The 12852-nt window shown below is 47.8% G+C and overlaps 1 protein-coding gene across 1 annotated transcript in view; it reads right to left on the bottom strand.

Annotated features, from left to right (window-relative positions):
• Positions 1 to 10513: 10513 nt before the first annotated feature.
• LOC120848499 (nicotinamide N-methyltransferase) overlaps positions 10514 to 12852 on the bottom strand; it is a 33281-nt gene continuing 30942 nt past the window's right edge. Inside the window, exon 5 of the mRNA XM_040220489.3 lies at positions 10514 to 10940. Within this exon, the coding sequence (XP_040076423.1) occupies positions 10514 to 10940 (427 nt within the window). The remainder of the gene's footprint in view (positions 10941 to 12852) is intronic.

Here is a 12852-nt window from a genome sequence, read left to right as displayed (position 1 = left end):
AGTGCGATTTTCACTCCAATCAACACATTCATACGTTGCGTGTTCTTTTTTATATATTACTTGCCGCAATTTTTTAGAGGGGAACTCGGTTCGAACTTGGTCGAATTTTTTCAGGTCTTCAAAGTTTGACGCGCTTTTAAACTCAGCAGTCTTGAAAGTTCTAAAATCGTCGAATTTTAGGGGCGAAGCTCCTTAGGGTCTAGCTTTGTCTGTCCCTCCGTCCGTCCGGCCGGCCAGCGTCCGTGCTCACATAAAAAGAAAAAAAAATTTTGCGCAGTCGACAGGATTCGTCTCTATGCGGGGAGACCCCAATGGATTTCTAGTTCATCGCCTTAACCACTCGGCCACGACTGCGGGACGCGTAGGGGGCTCTGAGATGTGATAGTTAACTCGAGAGCTGGGAATCTCATGGATGAAACGTTGCATGTAGCCGCTCAACGTCTCTACAGGAGAGGGCGCTGCGGTCAAATGCGTATATAATCGCGTTAAACTTTGCATGCATTGGCTCAACGTTTATAGACGAGAGGGCGCTGCGGTCAAATGCTCAAATGCGTATATAACCACGTTCCATACCACACATTCTCTTTCTGATATGGACCGTTGACTCAAGCGGTGGAGATGCGTTCCCGCGGCTTCTAGCGGATTCAACCTGATCCACTAGAAGAATCACTGGCTCTGCATTTCACCGACCATAAAGCAGTAATAATGAAGTCGAAACGCAACCCGGAACTCAGCACTACCTATGAGCAATAAAAAAAAAATCAGCACCATCAGCACTACCTATGAACAATTGGCGACGAGCGCGACCGAAAGCGTCGCTGTGGTCGGCCTTCCACGATTGGCCGAACGCTGACTTATGACGTCGGAAAGGGTATATCATCGACGGAAATAAGAGGAATGAAAGAACTTTAATTTTGACGGTGTTGGCAGTGTTCCTTTGAGAGCGCAATGATTTCAAGGTTCCACCGTGCTATTTACAAACACCATCGAACTTGTTGTTTGCAAGGTAATGCCGTCACAAGGGGGAACCGTAGGAGGGCGCCACCATAACTTCTCGCCGCTAATAAAATCAGTATCGTCAGCACCACCAAGAGCTTCGCCCCAATCAACATCATTCACCATGTGGAGATGCGGTCATTTTGTAAGAGGGATAAATTTGAATGTTCGAAAATTGACGAATTTTTAGAGCAAAAAATTCGGAAGTTCGAAAAAGGGACCGATCTCACCAGCTAGTTTGAGTACGCCACCGCTGTCGATATGCATCGTGGGATCTGTAGTCTTTCTGCACGCGCGACAACCCTGCTGGAGGTTTGCGCGAGCAGACCACGAGGCAGCATGAGCTGTCGCGTGAACTGGCGTCTGCCTCCTACGAACTACAGTTATGGCGGCGTCACGCATGCGTGGAACGCTTGGTGGGATCGGTCCATTCCGTTGCTAGATTTGGGGTGCTTTAAAACCGCTCCATGCTCGAGGTTTTAGAGCTGCGAACGCTAGCTCGCGTTTGCACGTGCATAAAGATACCAAGAAAAACCTTTTTCGCAACCTAAATAAAAGAGGCAGCAATAGATAGTGGGAAAGACATATTTTTTTTTTATAATAGGTCGTCTTCGCCTGAAGAGTACAAAGCACTGGTGGTATTGATTATGGCTATGTTATGTAAAATTAAAAAGTTAGTTATATACAGGAAGCAAAAAAAAGATACGAATGAAAAAAAAAATGAAGACGTTCACAATTCCCTGTTATGCCGGATTAGAGCGCAGCTCTTGAGGAGGAGGAGGAGAGGAATGCACGGAGAGGAGGCTAAGCCCCTCCTCTTCTGCTGCTCTCTTCCCATTTAGGGAAACATTTCCCGCTAAATTTAACTGGGATTTTTTTCCGCGGGGAACTGTTGTGGTTAAATTTAGCGGGGAAATTTTTTCCGCTAAATTTGGCGGGGAAATGTTTCCGCTAAATTAGGCGGTTTAGTTTTCTCCGCTAAATTTGTCGGGGAAATTTTTGCGCTAAATTTCGCGGGGCATTTTTTCCGCTAAATTAAGCGGGAAAATTTTTCCGCTACGTTTAGCGGGGAAAATTTTTCCGCTAAAAATAGCGGGGAAATTTTTTAGCTAAATTTGGGTGGGAAAGGCGTAATGGCATACTGTGAGGCACATCGTGATTGGGAAAACCGACTTCCCTTGATAGCTTTTGCCATGAGAACCAGAGAAAGTGTAGTGGCAGTTTACACGCCAGCCTTCTTAAACTGTGGTCGGGAGCTCCGCCCTCCGTGGGTCTCAACATCTGCCCAGGACACAGATACCTCGTCCTCTGCGCCCCACTCCTTTGCAGCGGAACTGAACAACCGCCTGCAGGATGCCCTGGCCTTTGCGAGAGCGCACCAAAACAAAGCCCAGGAAATGCACCGACGACCATACAACTCGACCCGACAACCAGGCCACTTTGCTGTAGGCAATTTGGTCCTGAAATGCTTGCATACTCTGAGCAAAGCTAGAAAGGGAATTGCCGCAAAGCTTGTTTCTAAGCGATCTGGACCCTTGACTGTTACAGCTCGAGTCAACGAGAATGTCTATAAGCCGAAGAACACATACACAGGAAGAGCATGCGGTTTGTCTAAAGATGACCAGCTTGCCCTCTTCCGCAAGCCTTGGGTCCTCCCTTCACAGAAGAAGGATGGGGCGTTGTGAGGGTGTGGGTTGTGCGTGCGACGGCCACGCACAGAACATAGGCGCTAGCGCGACACACACCGTGCTCGGCGCGGAGTTCACGCCCTGCCCAGCAGGTGGCACATCAAGGCATTGTTGCTCAGAGCCGTTTATACTGAGAGAGTTTGGCCTTCTTAAGGAGATTTTGGCAGTCTGACAACCACAGCAGCGTAGTCTGACAACCGGGGGATGACTACTTCCGTCCGCCATATTGTGGATCTGACTCATAGGAACTCTACGCGATTTCACAGGAATGAACAAGACAAAGAAGTAACGCCATATTGTGTTATCGCGAAATCCGCTGGTTCTAGCGGCCAACAAGCTCCGCCCATCGGCCAAACTCTCTCAGTATAAACGGCTCTGTTGTTGCTTAGAGTTCCTGTATAGACAATTGCAAGCATGGCGCCACAAGTGGTGCCCCATGCGTGCAAGCGCGTGCAACGCGCGGGTGAACGTAGCTTTGGCAAGCTCGTAATCGCACGGGCGTGCCTGCTCGAGCAGAGACATGGCGGCGGCCAGTCGCCCAGCTTGCAATCGTCTATAGGCTCCCTACGGGAGCCAGAGTTGCCCGTTCATGCATGGCATGTGGATACCGCTCCTCACGTGACTGAATTCGGCGAATAGCAGCGCCGCGCGTTCGAGGCGCGCGGCGCGCTCAAAAGCCGGGGAACATACGCCGGGGCTGGCCGGGGCGCGTGCAACGTCTACTTTGCTGCACGACACTTGATACGGCTCCTCACGTGATCGTATCTTGGCGAATAGCGACGAGGGCGGCACGCGGAACGTGGAATCAGACGCGCAAATCTGGCTCCCGTAGGGAGCCTATTCGCCTCGAGATCGAACCGTGTCGCCACCGTGCGGCCGAAATTGGAAACGCGCGAAAGCGGGGATACCGCCATGCGTCGTCTGCTACGGGCGCACGCTCAGAAGCATGGATCTCGACGACGCAAGCTGAGCTTGACATTCCTTATTAAGTGTTTTATGTTTTTGTTGCCGTTTCTTCTTACTAAAGGTTGCGTTGTATCGTTTCCCATGCGTAGAAATTCAGCAAAGCGATTATTATTAAGGCGGAAGTTTCCACAATCTTAGTGTGTCGGTTTGTATACAATCGCTGGTCCCACGTATTTTTGTTATCTCGCACAAACCGTGGCTTTCATTAAGTATTGAATGTTGAGTGGGTCTGTGGTCTGATTAGAACATTAACCCGACTGATCGCTATCCTTTAATAGACTAATCAATCAATAAATTCGTACGTTGATTTTTTGCCGGTCATATTGCGTGAAAGACGTTAAACTACACATTTTTTTACTGGTTTTACTATGCCATAAATGGCCATACTGCGTTCCCATTCTAAACTTCACGTTGTGAGTCCTACATAAATATGAACACGGGAGGCCTTTTAAAATGGGGTATTTTTTAAGTTATTATTTAAACAGTATAATCACCCTCGGTGAAATCGCAAACACGCTGAAGTGGTTCACCATATAGGCCAGTGTCACAAAAGAAATAAAGACGTCAAAAATATTAAAGTAGGCATTTTTTACTCTTTGTAGACTTTCTCCAGCACAAGACTACTATTAACCGGCAAAAAAAAAAATTGCGATTAAAGCATTACTTGAATAATCTGAAGGTTAATCGATGAACTGCCCAGTTTTGATATACGTTAGGTGAGGGCGGAGGGTGATCGGAAATTATCGTGAAGGTCGCTAGCCCTCATCAGTAAAAGAGTATCACTGCGGCCGATGCTGTCTGTGTCGTGGTGCGCGTCGTTTGTTAGGGTTGCAGAGTCTACAGTGTTTGATTACAAGATTATTTAGCCAGAAATTTATAGTATTAGCCTCTTGACATCCGCGGCCCTCACCAAGAAAATTGAAGCGGGTGAACTCACACTACCGAGAAAAAACATTTAATAACAGGAACATTGCTGCATTGCTCGGTTACACCCGTTTATTACAGTCATGGATATTAGAACAGTTTGTTTCACTTGTTTCAGTTGTCCTGCCAACCGCGCAGTTTGCAGATCTTAACTAGAAGAGACACCCTGTCCTCATCGCAACGCAGTAGATTTGTTCAGACACCAAAAAACTTACCCACACTATGGCACAGTAAAAGGGCAGAGGAACGCAATTGCATGGTAATTTCTAATACAGCGCTAACTTATCTTCGTTCTAAATATTTATATTACTGCAAAAGCTAGAAGTTAAAAAAAAAAAACATAGAAGCTGCGATTTCACAGCCCACAGTACCAGTATTATGTTATCTGTGTTGGAACTTATTATTATTTTTTTAATTGCCACGTTGATGAACCGATACATTCATTTTAAAAGAAACAAATATTTAACTAAATATTCTAGTTCAGCCGGAGACAGGCATCAGTCGTGGTGATCCATGCTTTCCAACGTCTGCCTAGAGCAGACGACGCACCCACAGAAGCGATTATATAAATTTAGGCCGCACGCTGGCAACACGATTTGATCTTCGCTGAAGCACCGAACAGTACCGCATCCTTTTCCGCTAGAATTGTTTTCCCACCGATAGTATGCGACAAAATAAACGCAAGAATATACGCCGTCTCGCGCGCGAACGTGGAGAGCCTATGAGGCGGCCGTTCTCTTATCCCCGCTTTGATGATGATGATAGCGCGACCGTAGCGCCACCTCTAAGTTGATCTCGAGGCCAATACAGGAACTCTATTGTTGCTCACAGGGGACAATGCGACAGAGCATGCGCCATGTCGGCCAAGAAGAGAGAGGGAAGTTATGACTCAAACGGTCGGAAGATAGCTCATGGGGAGTGAATTTATGTAGAACAAACCCCCAGACCCTAACAACGCTTTTTTGTGTTATAGTTGGACATGCAGTTGCTGCACTTATTTGCAATATTTTCATCAAAACGTTGTATTTCTTTTAATTATGCATTTGGTTTTTGTGTATGTTATACTCTATCTGCAGTTGTTCTTATTTGTAACGTCTCAAAACTTTGAATTTCTCCTCCCTCCTTCCCCCTTTTTTTACGCAATGCTCCCTTCAGACAGGGTAAGGTATTTCAGTGAATAAATAGCTAAGGTGAGAAGTCCGAGATGTGTCAGCTTGCGATGCACTAACACTATCGTACTTCTATCGTCATATGCTTGCCACGTATTATTCCATCACTCTACAGGGTGCCGTAATCTTTCCTAAAATAAATTATGACTGAAAACATAGCCACGTTTCCCATCTCGTGCCACGCAGATGTAGATCTAGGCCAATACCTGGTGTCCAACATAACGCTCCCTGATTTTTTTTTAAATTAATTTTTATATGCCAGTTAGGGTTGGGCAGAAATACTGAAAAATGTATTTGGAAATACAAATACTGGGATACATGAAAGTAGTGGCTACAATGGTGAAACTCAAATATATCTGTAAAAATGTATTGCGATACGTATCGAAAATACATTTTAAAAAGTGGCAAAAAGTCTTTGGAAAGAAAAATGCAGGAATACATTTTAGTGAGGGCAGGTATACAAATACTGAAATGTCATGATGGACAGAACAGCGCACACAAAGACAAGGACAGAGAAAAGGAACATGCAGGACACACAAGCGCTGACTCGCAACTGAAATTTATACACAAAAGAAGGAAGAAGAAAACGTTCTGAAAGACACGCAGGGCACGCAGTGCTTATGACACGCGACACAACAGCATCTAACTGCAATGTCTTTGCCCCATAGTTCTTTCTAAAAACAAGGTTTCAGTGTTTAGTAGTGTCACTGATGGGTGGCTGACGCAGCAGTCCCCCAGGCTGTTGATGCAATGTGCTTCTAAGATTTCGCGAGTTGTCTTGTCTCGATAGTGTCCAATTATTGTTGTGCCTTTTAGAATCGGAACACACGAGCAGGAATTGCAGTGAACTGGAAGGTGACCACCCACCGTAGATTTTAGCGAACGATCATGCTCGAGAAGGCGATCGTTTAGGCACCGTCCGGTTTGGCCCACATAGCTTTTACCACACGTTAATGGGATTTTGTACACCACACCAATTGAACATGTTCAATTGGTGTGGTGTACAAAATCCCATTAACGTGTGGTAAAAGCTATGTGGGCCAAACCGGACGGTGCCTAAACGATCGCCTTCCCGAGCATGATCGTTCGCTAAAATCTACGGTGGGTGGTCACCTTCCAGTTCACTGCAATTCCTGCTCGTGTGTTCCGATTCTAAAAGGCACAACAATAATTGGACACTATCGAGACAAGACAACTCGCGAAATCTTAGAAGCACATTGCATCAACAGCCTGGGGGACTGCTGCGTCAGCCACCCATCAGTGACACTACTAAACACTGAAACCTTGTTTTTAGAAAGAACTATGGGGCAAAGACATTGCAGTTAGATGCTGTTGTGTCGCGTGTCATAAGCACTGCGTGCCCTGCGTGTCTTTCAGAACGTTTTCTTCTTCCTTCTTTTGTGTATAAATTTCAGTTGCGAGTCAGCGCTTGTGTGTCCTGCATGTTCCTTTTCTCTGTCCTTGTCTTTGTGTGCGCTGTTCTGTTCATCATGTCATCATACCAACTCGCCCAACTTACTACACTTCTGAAATACTGAAATACTGATACTGCGATACATTTTTAAAAATTTTTTTTTAGACGCCAACTGATATTAAGTTTGAAGTTTGAGGTGGAAGTTTTTGATCCCGAAATTACTTTCCCACAGGCTTGTCACTTCGCCTTGAAGGTAGTGTTTCCGGACGAAGAGGAGTTTTCAATGGGCTCAAAAAAGTTCCATCAGTGATTGACCGCGGTCCCTTCCCTGACTTCCTGTCGGTCTGACAAGTGACGAGAAAAGACTTCCTCTAAATAAATTATATGCCGCCCTAATTTCCATCAAAGTGGACCCCAGATCATGCACAGGGGCTGCTATTTTCGCAGGAGAATAAGTAAACATTTGATCACACGTAAAATAAATTTAGTATTCAATTTAGGCTTGTGTCCTTGATTAAACTTTATATTTGATTTTATTACAATTATTTGGTACTCGCGAATCTCTACATAATTTTGCAATGAGCTAAAAGTGATGGATCACTTTTTTTCTTTCGTCACGCGAGGTTATTTAACACATCGGAAATGAGCTCCGCAATAGGCGCCATCCTGCCTATGAGTTTAAAAAGAATGACTTCTCTATTAAATTAAGGTCGGAGCTTATTTTCTTCTATGTCATCCCCTAACCAGGCAGAAAGCTGCCAAAGCTTTACTTCCAGATGGCTGTTACAGTTTTATTTTTTCTCTCTCTCGCTGCATTAGAGGCCAGGAGGCTTTTATTCTCGAAGTGCTGAAAGAAACATTGGAACAACGGCACTGACATCATCCAACCATTTGTGCCAGGGGTGGCCAAGTTGCGGCTCTTTGCGTGTTAAAGTGAGTCTCGCAGCTCTCTAGTAAACCTAATATCCCCCCAATGCCCCCCCCCCCCCCCCCCCCCGCCTTCCCCGCCTCCCTCCAGGGAAGGGAAGGAGGCGGGAAAGGGAAGAAGTCGCGGTTTGGTAGTCTTGTGCTACCTTACGTACAGTTGGACTGCTTTTGACTCACTCGTATAGATCTAAAGTATAGTGAAAGTTTCATATATTGCTCTAGAAAATTTATTTTATTGCTCTAATAGCCCTCCCCCCCCCCCCTCCCAACCACACACACACACACTTTTCCGCCTTTCTTCTTCCAGGCGGCTCTGGGAAGATTATTGGTTTTGTTTGCGAATTTTAGGTCTTGGTCAACCTGGCCACCCCTGACCTATGCGGACAGCATATGTTCCCCTCTCATTCTGGGTCAGATGGCTTGTTTCCTGTGAGTGACGAGCCGGAAATGATCACTTCGACGACAGCGTGCATGCCGAGCGCAATAGATTTTTCGCGAGTTTGCAAGGGAGGCTAAAGTCATTGCCGCGATTGTGAAGGGCTTCCTAATGCACTGGAAGCGATGTGGTTCGTGGTTTGGTACAGCCACGCCGATCAAGGAATGATATATTTCGTATTTTGAAGATGGAGTGGGGTCTTCAATACCCATACCGCTTGCAACCCCCTTGATGCCAATGCCTTTATTGTTTGGAAACATGTCTGTTTTCTTCACTATTGTTTGTTGAACGGAGTCGACAATTGTGGCCATTGTTGTTTATGAGTTTTAGTAGGCCTGCCTCCATCCTTTTGCCCTAAATGTTTCTGCTGTTGCTTCGTATTGAACATCTTCGTATCGAGAGTCTGCAGCTCTATGTACCGCTAGTGAATGCACTTCTTAGCGGCACCCACAAGAAATGTGTCTCCTAAACTGTCCAAAACAACTTTTTTTTTTTCTAATTTTTTTAAAATTTTTGTAATTGCTTGTTTTAGAGTATCTTAGAACCGTGACGGATGACTCGCAACGGATGGGAAGAACTTTAATTTCTCCTCTCATTTGGGTAAAACAATCGAAGCTATACGATTTCGCGGGAGAAGCTTCTTGCTGGTGGGATTTCTCCACATGGAATACCATTAATAAACCCTATGCTCTTACTAAAGACGCCGAGAACGCATCTATCGACCCAAAGCGAAATACGATATGATCCGTCTAGTGCGTACATTGGAAAAGAGACACAGGCAAACGAACCATAACGTCCAACGTCTCCAATCCTTACGCAGGATAGTGCTGCGCCTAACAAAGTCACTTACGTCGTATATTGTGTGAGAACTACCGGTTTTCCTCCCGCCCGAATGCACAAGCCGCGAACGTTTCGGCCAGAGTCGTCTGGCTTTGAGCTTGCTCGTTTTCTATCATGTCGTGGGGAGTACACTACCGTGCTGTCCTACGCTCTCGTACTCCTACGCGAGACTCCCGTGCCAGCGAGACTGTGCGGGACGGTCTTCCCTTCTCCCAGTGGACGGCCGTCTGGCGAGGCGTTTTGGATTAGACTCCGGGATACTGGTGGAGTCGCGGCGTGAGCTCGTCCGACCGGCGATGACTCAACGCTAGCGTTTCCCCTGGCTCTGACAGTCGGCGTCCCCTCTTCCGAGTGGGCGTCCGCCTGCCGAGAGCTCTGGCCTGAACTCCTGCGACGACTGCTTGCGGCGTGAGCTCGTCCGACCGGCGATGACTACGGTCGCGATACCCTTTGGTTCTCAGGTCTGCGAGCGCTGCCGGCACCTTGTGTTCACGGCTCGCGTGACCGCAGTGTCTTGTTGGCGACCCCTGTTTTTCAATGAAGGCTGTTGGATACCGGCATCATCCCTGTCGGTATGTCGTTGGCGAACCCAGCGCGGCGACTGCCCTCGCTTGTAGCCGTCGGCCGCGCGGTGGGACGGGCATCGGGTTCTCTTTTAAGCACTGGTCCCAGACGTTACGGTACGTAACCCCGACAGTCGGCAAGTGACAAATGGATGACCAAGTCTACAAATTTATTTCGTGCAAATAAATGAATTTCTAGGAAGAATACGTGCACCGAACAGTCCGTGCACCGAAAAGTCTGTGCACCGAAAAGTTTGTGCACCGAAAAGTCTGTGCACCGGAAAGTCTGTGCACCGAAAAGTCCATGCACCGAAACGTCCGTGCACCAAAAAGTACGTGAACCGAAAAGTCCGTGCACCGAAAAGGCCGGGCACCGAAAAGTCGGTACACCGAGAAGTCCGTACACCGAGAAGTCCGTACACCGAGAAGTCCGTACACCGAAGCGTCCTTGCACAGAAAAGTTTCGGCATAGAAAAGCCCGCACCTAAACGTCGTACACCGAAATGCCCAACACTGAATATCGTCTTATTTGGTCAATAGTTGATATGGTCAAATGTGTCATGTCTGTACCGGTGGTTCCACAAGCCGAATCAGATTTTACGGGCCGCCAGACAAAACCTGAATGTGTCTGGGCTGCCAACAACTAATCCAAGTTTTTTGTACTGGTATTGTGTCATCTCAAAACCGGCGTAAATCACGGCTTCTTTGAGCACGTTTTCGGTGAGGTTCGCGTGGGTGAAATCAGTGGTTCCCACGGGATAGCTTTTGACGCCTCCCATGCCTACAATGATTAGCAGACCGCCCTGTTTTGCGAGTGTTCCCACGTTGCGAACCGCGCTTCGGAAAGATTCGTGGTCTGCTGCTGCTGAGTCCAGGCACCCAACTGAAAGGACGACGTCGAAAGCCTCCCTGTGTTCCTCAGGGAGCACTCGGGGTTCCAGGACGTCGCAGGGAACCACCTTACGGATGGCCTTGCGCGTACGCTCCAGTATTTCCAGCGCCCCCTTCTTGACGTCGCTGCAAAGCAGAAGGAAAAAAGTGGACGTCAGCATTTATGCAGGTATGAAGGCTAGCACTGTGTTCAGACACGTGAAGAAACATCCGGAGTATCAGGTTTCTGGGGTTCCTCTTTTCGTAAGCTGTCCTCAGACCTGCGAGGTTACATATTGCCACTTATCGCGAGCACATAAATCTTAGCTGTCCCGATGCCTTATGCTCGACCTTTATACTCCGTTTCGCCTTAAATCCGACTGCAACCGACGTTAAAGGGCAACTCCGCTCAATTGGGAAGATTTCGGGATAATGAGTGATTTCGAATTAAAACCCCTAGCAAAAGACACTGCGTCATTTGCTTTGCGAAGCATGGGATATATATTTTTAAATCTAATTTTAAATACGAGAAGAAACTGAAACCGAAACCTCGGCTCCGTCCGGCAACATTGGCATCGGGCTGCCAAGAACGTGGCTATCACGTGGTACGAGAGGTCGCGTGATCCTTTACGGGACGACGGGCGGGATTGGGGCGGGCGTATGTAATGGGCGCAAGTGTCGTCTGCACCGCATTCTTCACCATGTTTTGGTGTCTACAACATTTGACGACTTCTGCAGAACTGCGGCATAAGGCTGTGTACGTAACATCCGTAGTGCGAACTACTCCGAGACACAATAGGGAGTTTTCGTAGACCGCGTTTCCCCCTCTGCTAAACCGTCCGCAACGAAGCCGCTACTGCGCCTGCGCGTCGATGGCCTTGACTGTAGAATTCCGGGTATCGCAGCGGGTGGCGGAGAGCATTGAGGGACGGCAAAAACGATCTGGGAAAATCCTCTAATAGGGAGTTTTAGAATAGCGAACGCTAAAGCTTTCCGTACGCAAGGAATAGCTTCCTCGCCACTGCGCATGCGTCAAACTCTAACCCCGTTTTGCGCTTTGCGCGCGCTATTTTAGCGTGCGCCATTTCTCAGAAATGGCGTGCGTACGCAAAGAATCTCTGCGCTCCTCTAAAGGCCCTGTCACACTGCGGAAACAGTCGGAGAACTTTGTCCTTCAACACGAGGAAAACATGTTTTCAGGGACCCTGTCACATTGCGGAAACAGCAACAGTCCGGAAACATGTCGCTGTCGTCCGAAAACCATGTTTCCCAACTTGTTCTCCGACACTTGGGGAACATCCTGTCACACCGAGAAAGCGTGTTGGAAGAACACAAATTGCCTCCTCTCCTGCGCGCTGCCTCCCTCTCTCTCTCGCCCTCGTCTGCCCGGCCGGCTCGGCTAAGTTACAAGCGCGAGCTCCGGGCTTTCAGCCTCCCTGCCAAGCACGCGCGCTCGTGCAGTGCAAGCACTGTTCTGGGCCAGATGCTCGCGCGGCTGCCTCTGGACCGAAGCTGAAACGAAGTATAAGCGGCTAGGCTCAGATCCGCTGGCTCCGCTCGCCCCTTGAATCGTTGCCATTTTGGATCACCGTCTCATCGACGTCGCTCTACCGTAGTCAATTCATCAGCCGCGCGAACCATCTCGTGTTCTCTGGATTTGGCGGTTGCGTTCTGCTACAGGGCTAGACCCTTGCACGATGGCATACGCGCCGGCCACAGCAGCAGCTTCTGCTTTGAGGCCCTGTCACATTGAGGAAACACGGCGGAAACATGAACAAAACCTGTTTCTCAACAGTCGGGAAACATGTCGGCTGTCGGCTCTGTTGCCCGACAACCCTGTCACATTGAGGAAACAGCAACACAACATGGACGACAGCGACAATGTTGTCTCGGTGTGAAAGCTTTTGGCAACGGAAACCTCGACAACTTGTGTCGGATGACACGTGTTGCCCATTTTGGTGGCTGAGCGAATTTTTTTCCAGCAACACGGCAACATCTATATTTTTCTGTACAGAGAGTCGCACGAGAATACTTTAATAATAACGTCAAGCGTGAAGGT

This window comes from Ixodes scapularis, unplaced genomic scaffold, assembly GCF_016920785.2.
Source record: "Ixodes scapularis isolate PalLabHiFi unplaced genomic scaffold, ASM1692078v2 PGA_scaffold3__209_contigs__length_174095766, whole genome shotgun sequence".
Classification (NCBI taxonomy): Eukaryota; Metazoa; Arthropoda; class Arachnida; order Ixodida; family Ixodidae; genus Ixodes; species Ixodes scapularis.
The sequence above is the reverse complement of the archived record's forward strand: the minus strand, read 5'-3'. Positions and strand labels throughout refer to the sequence as shown.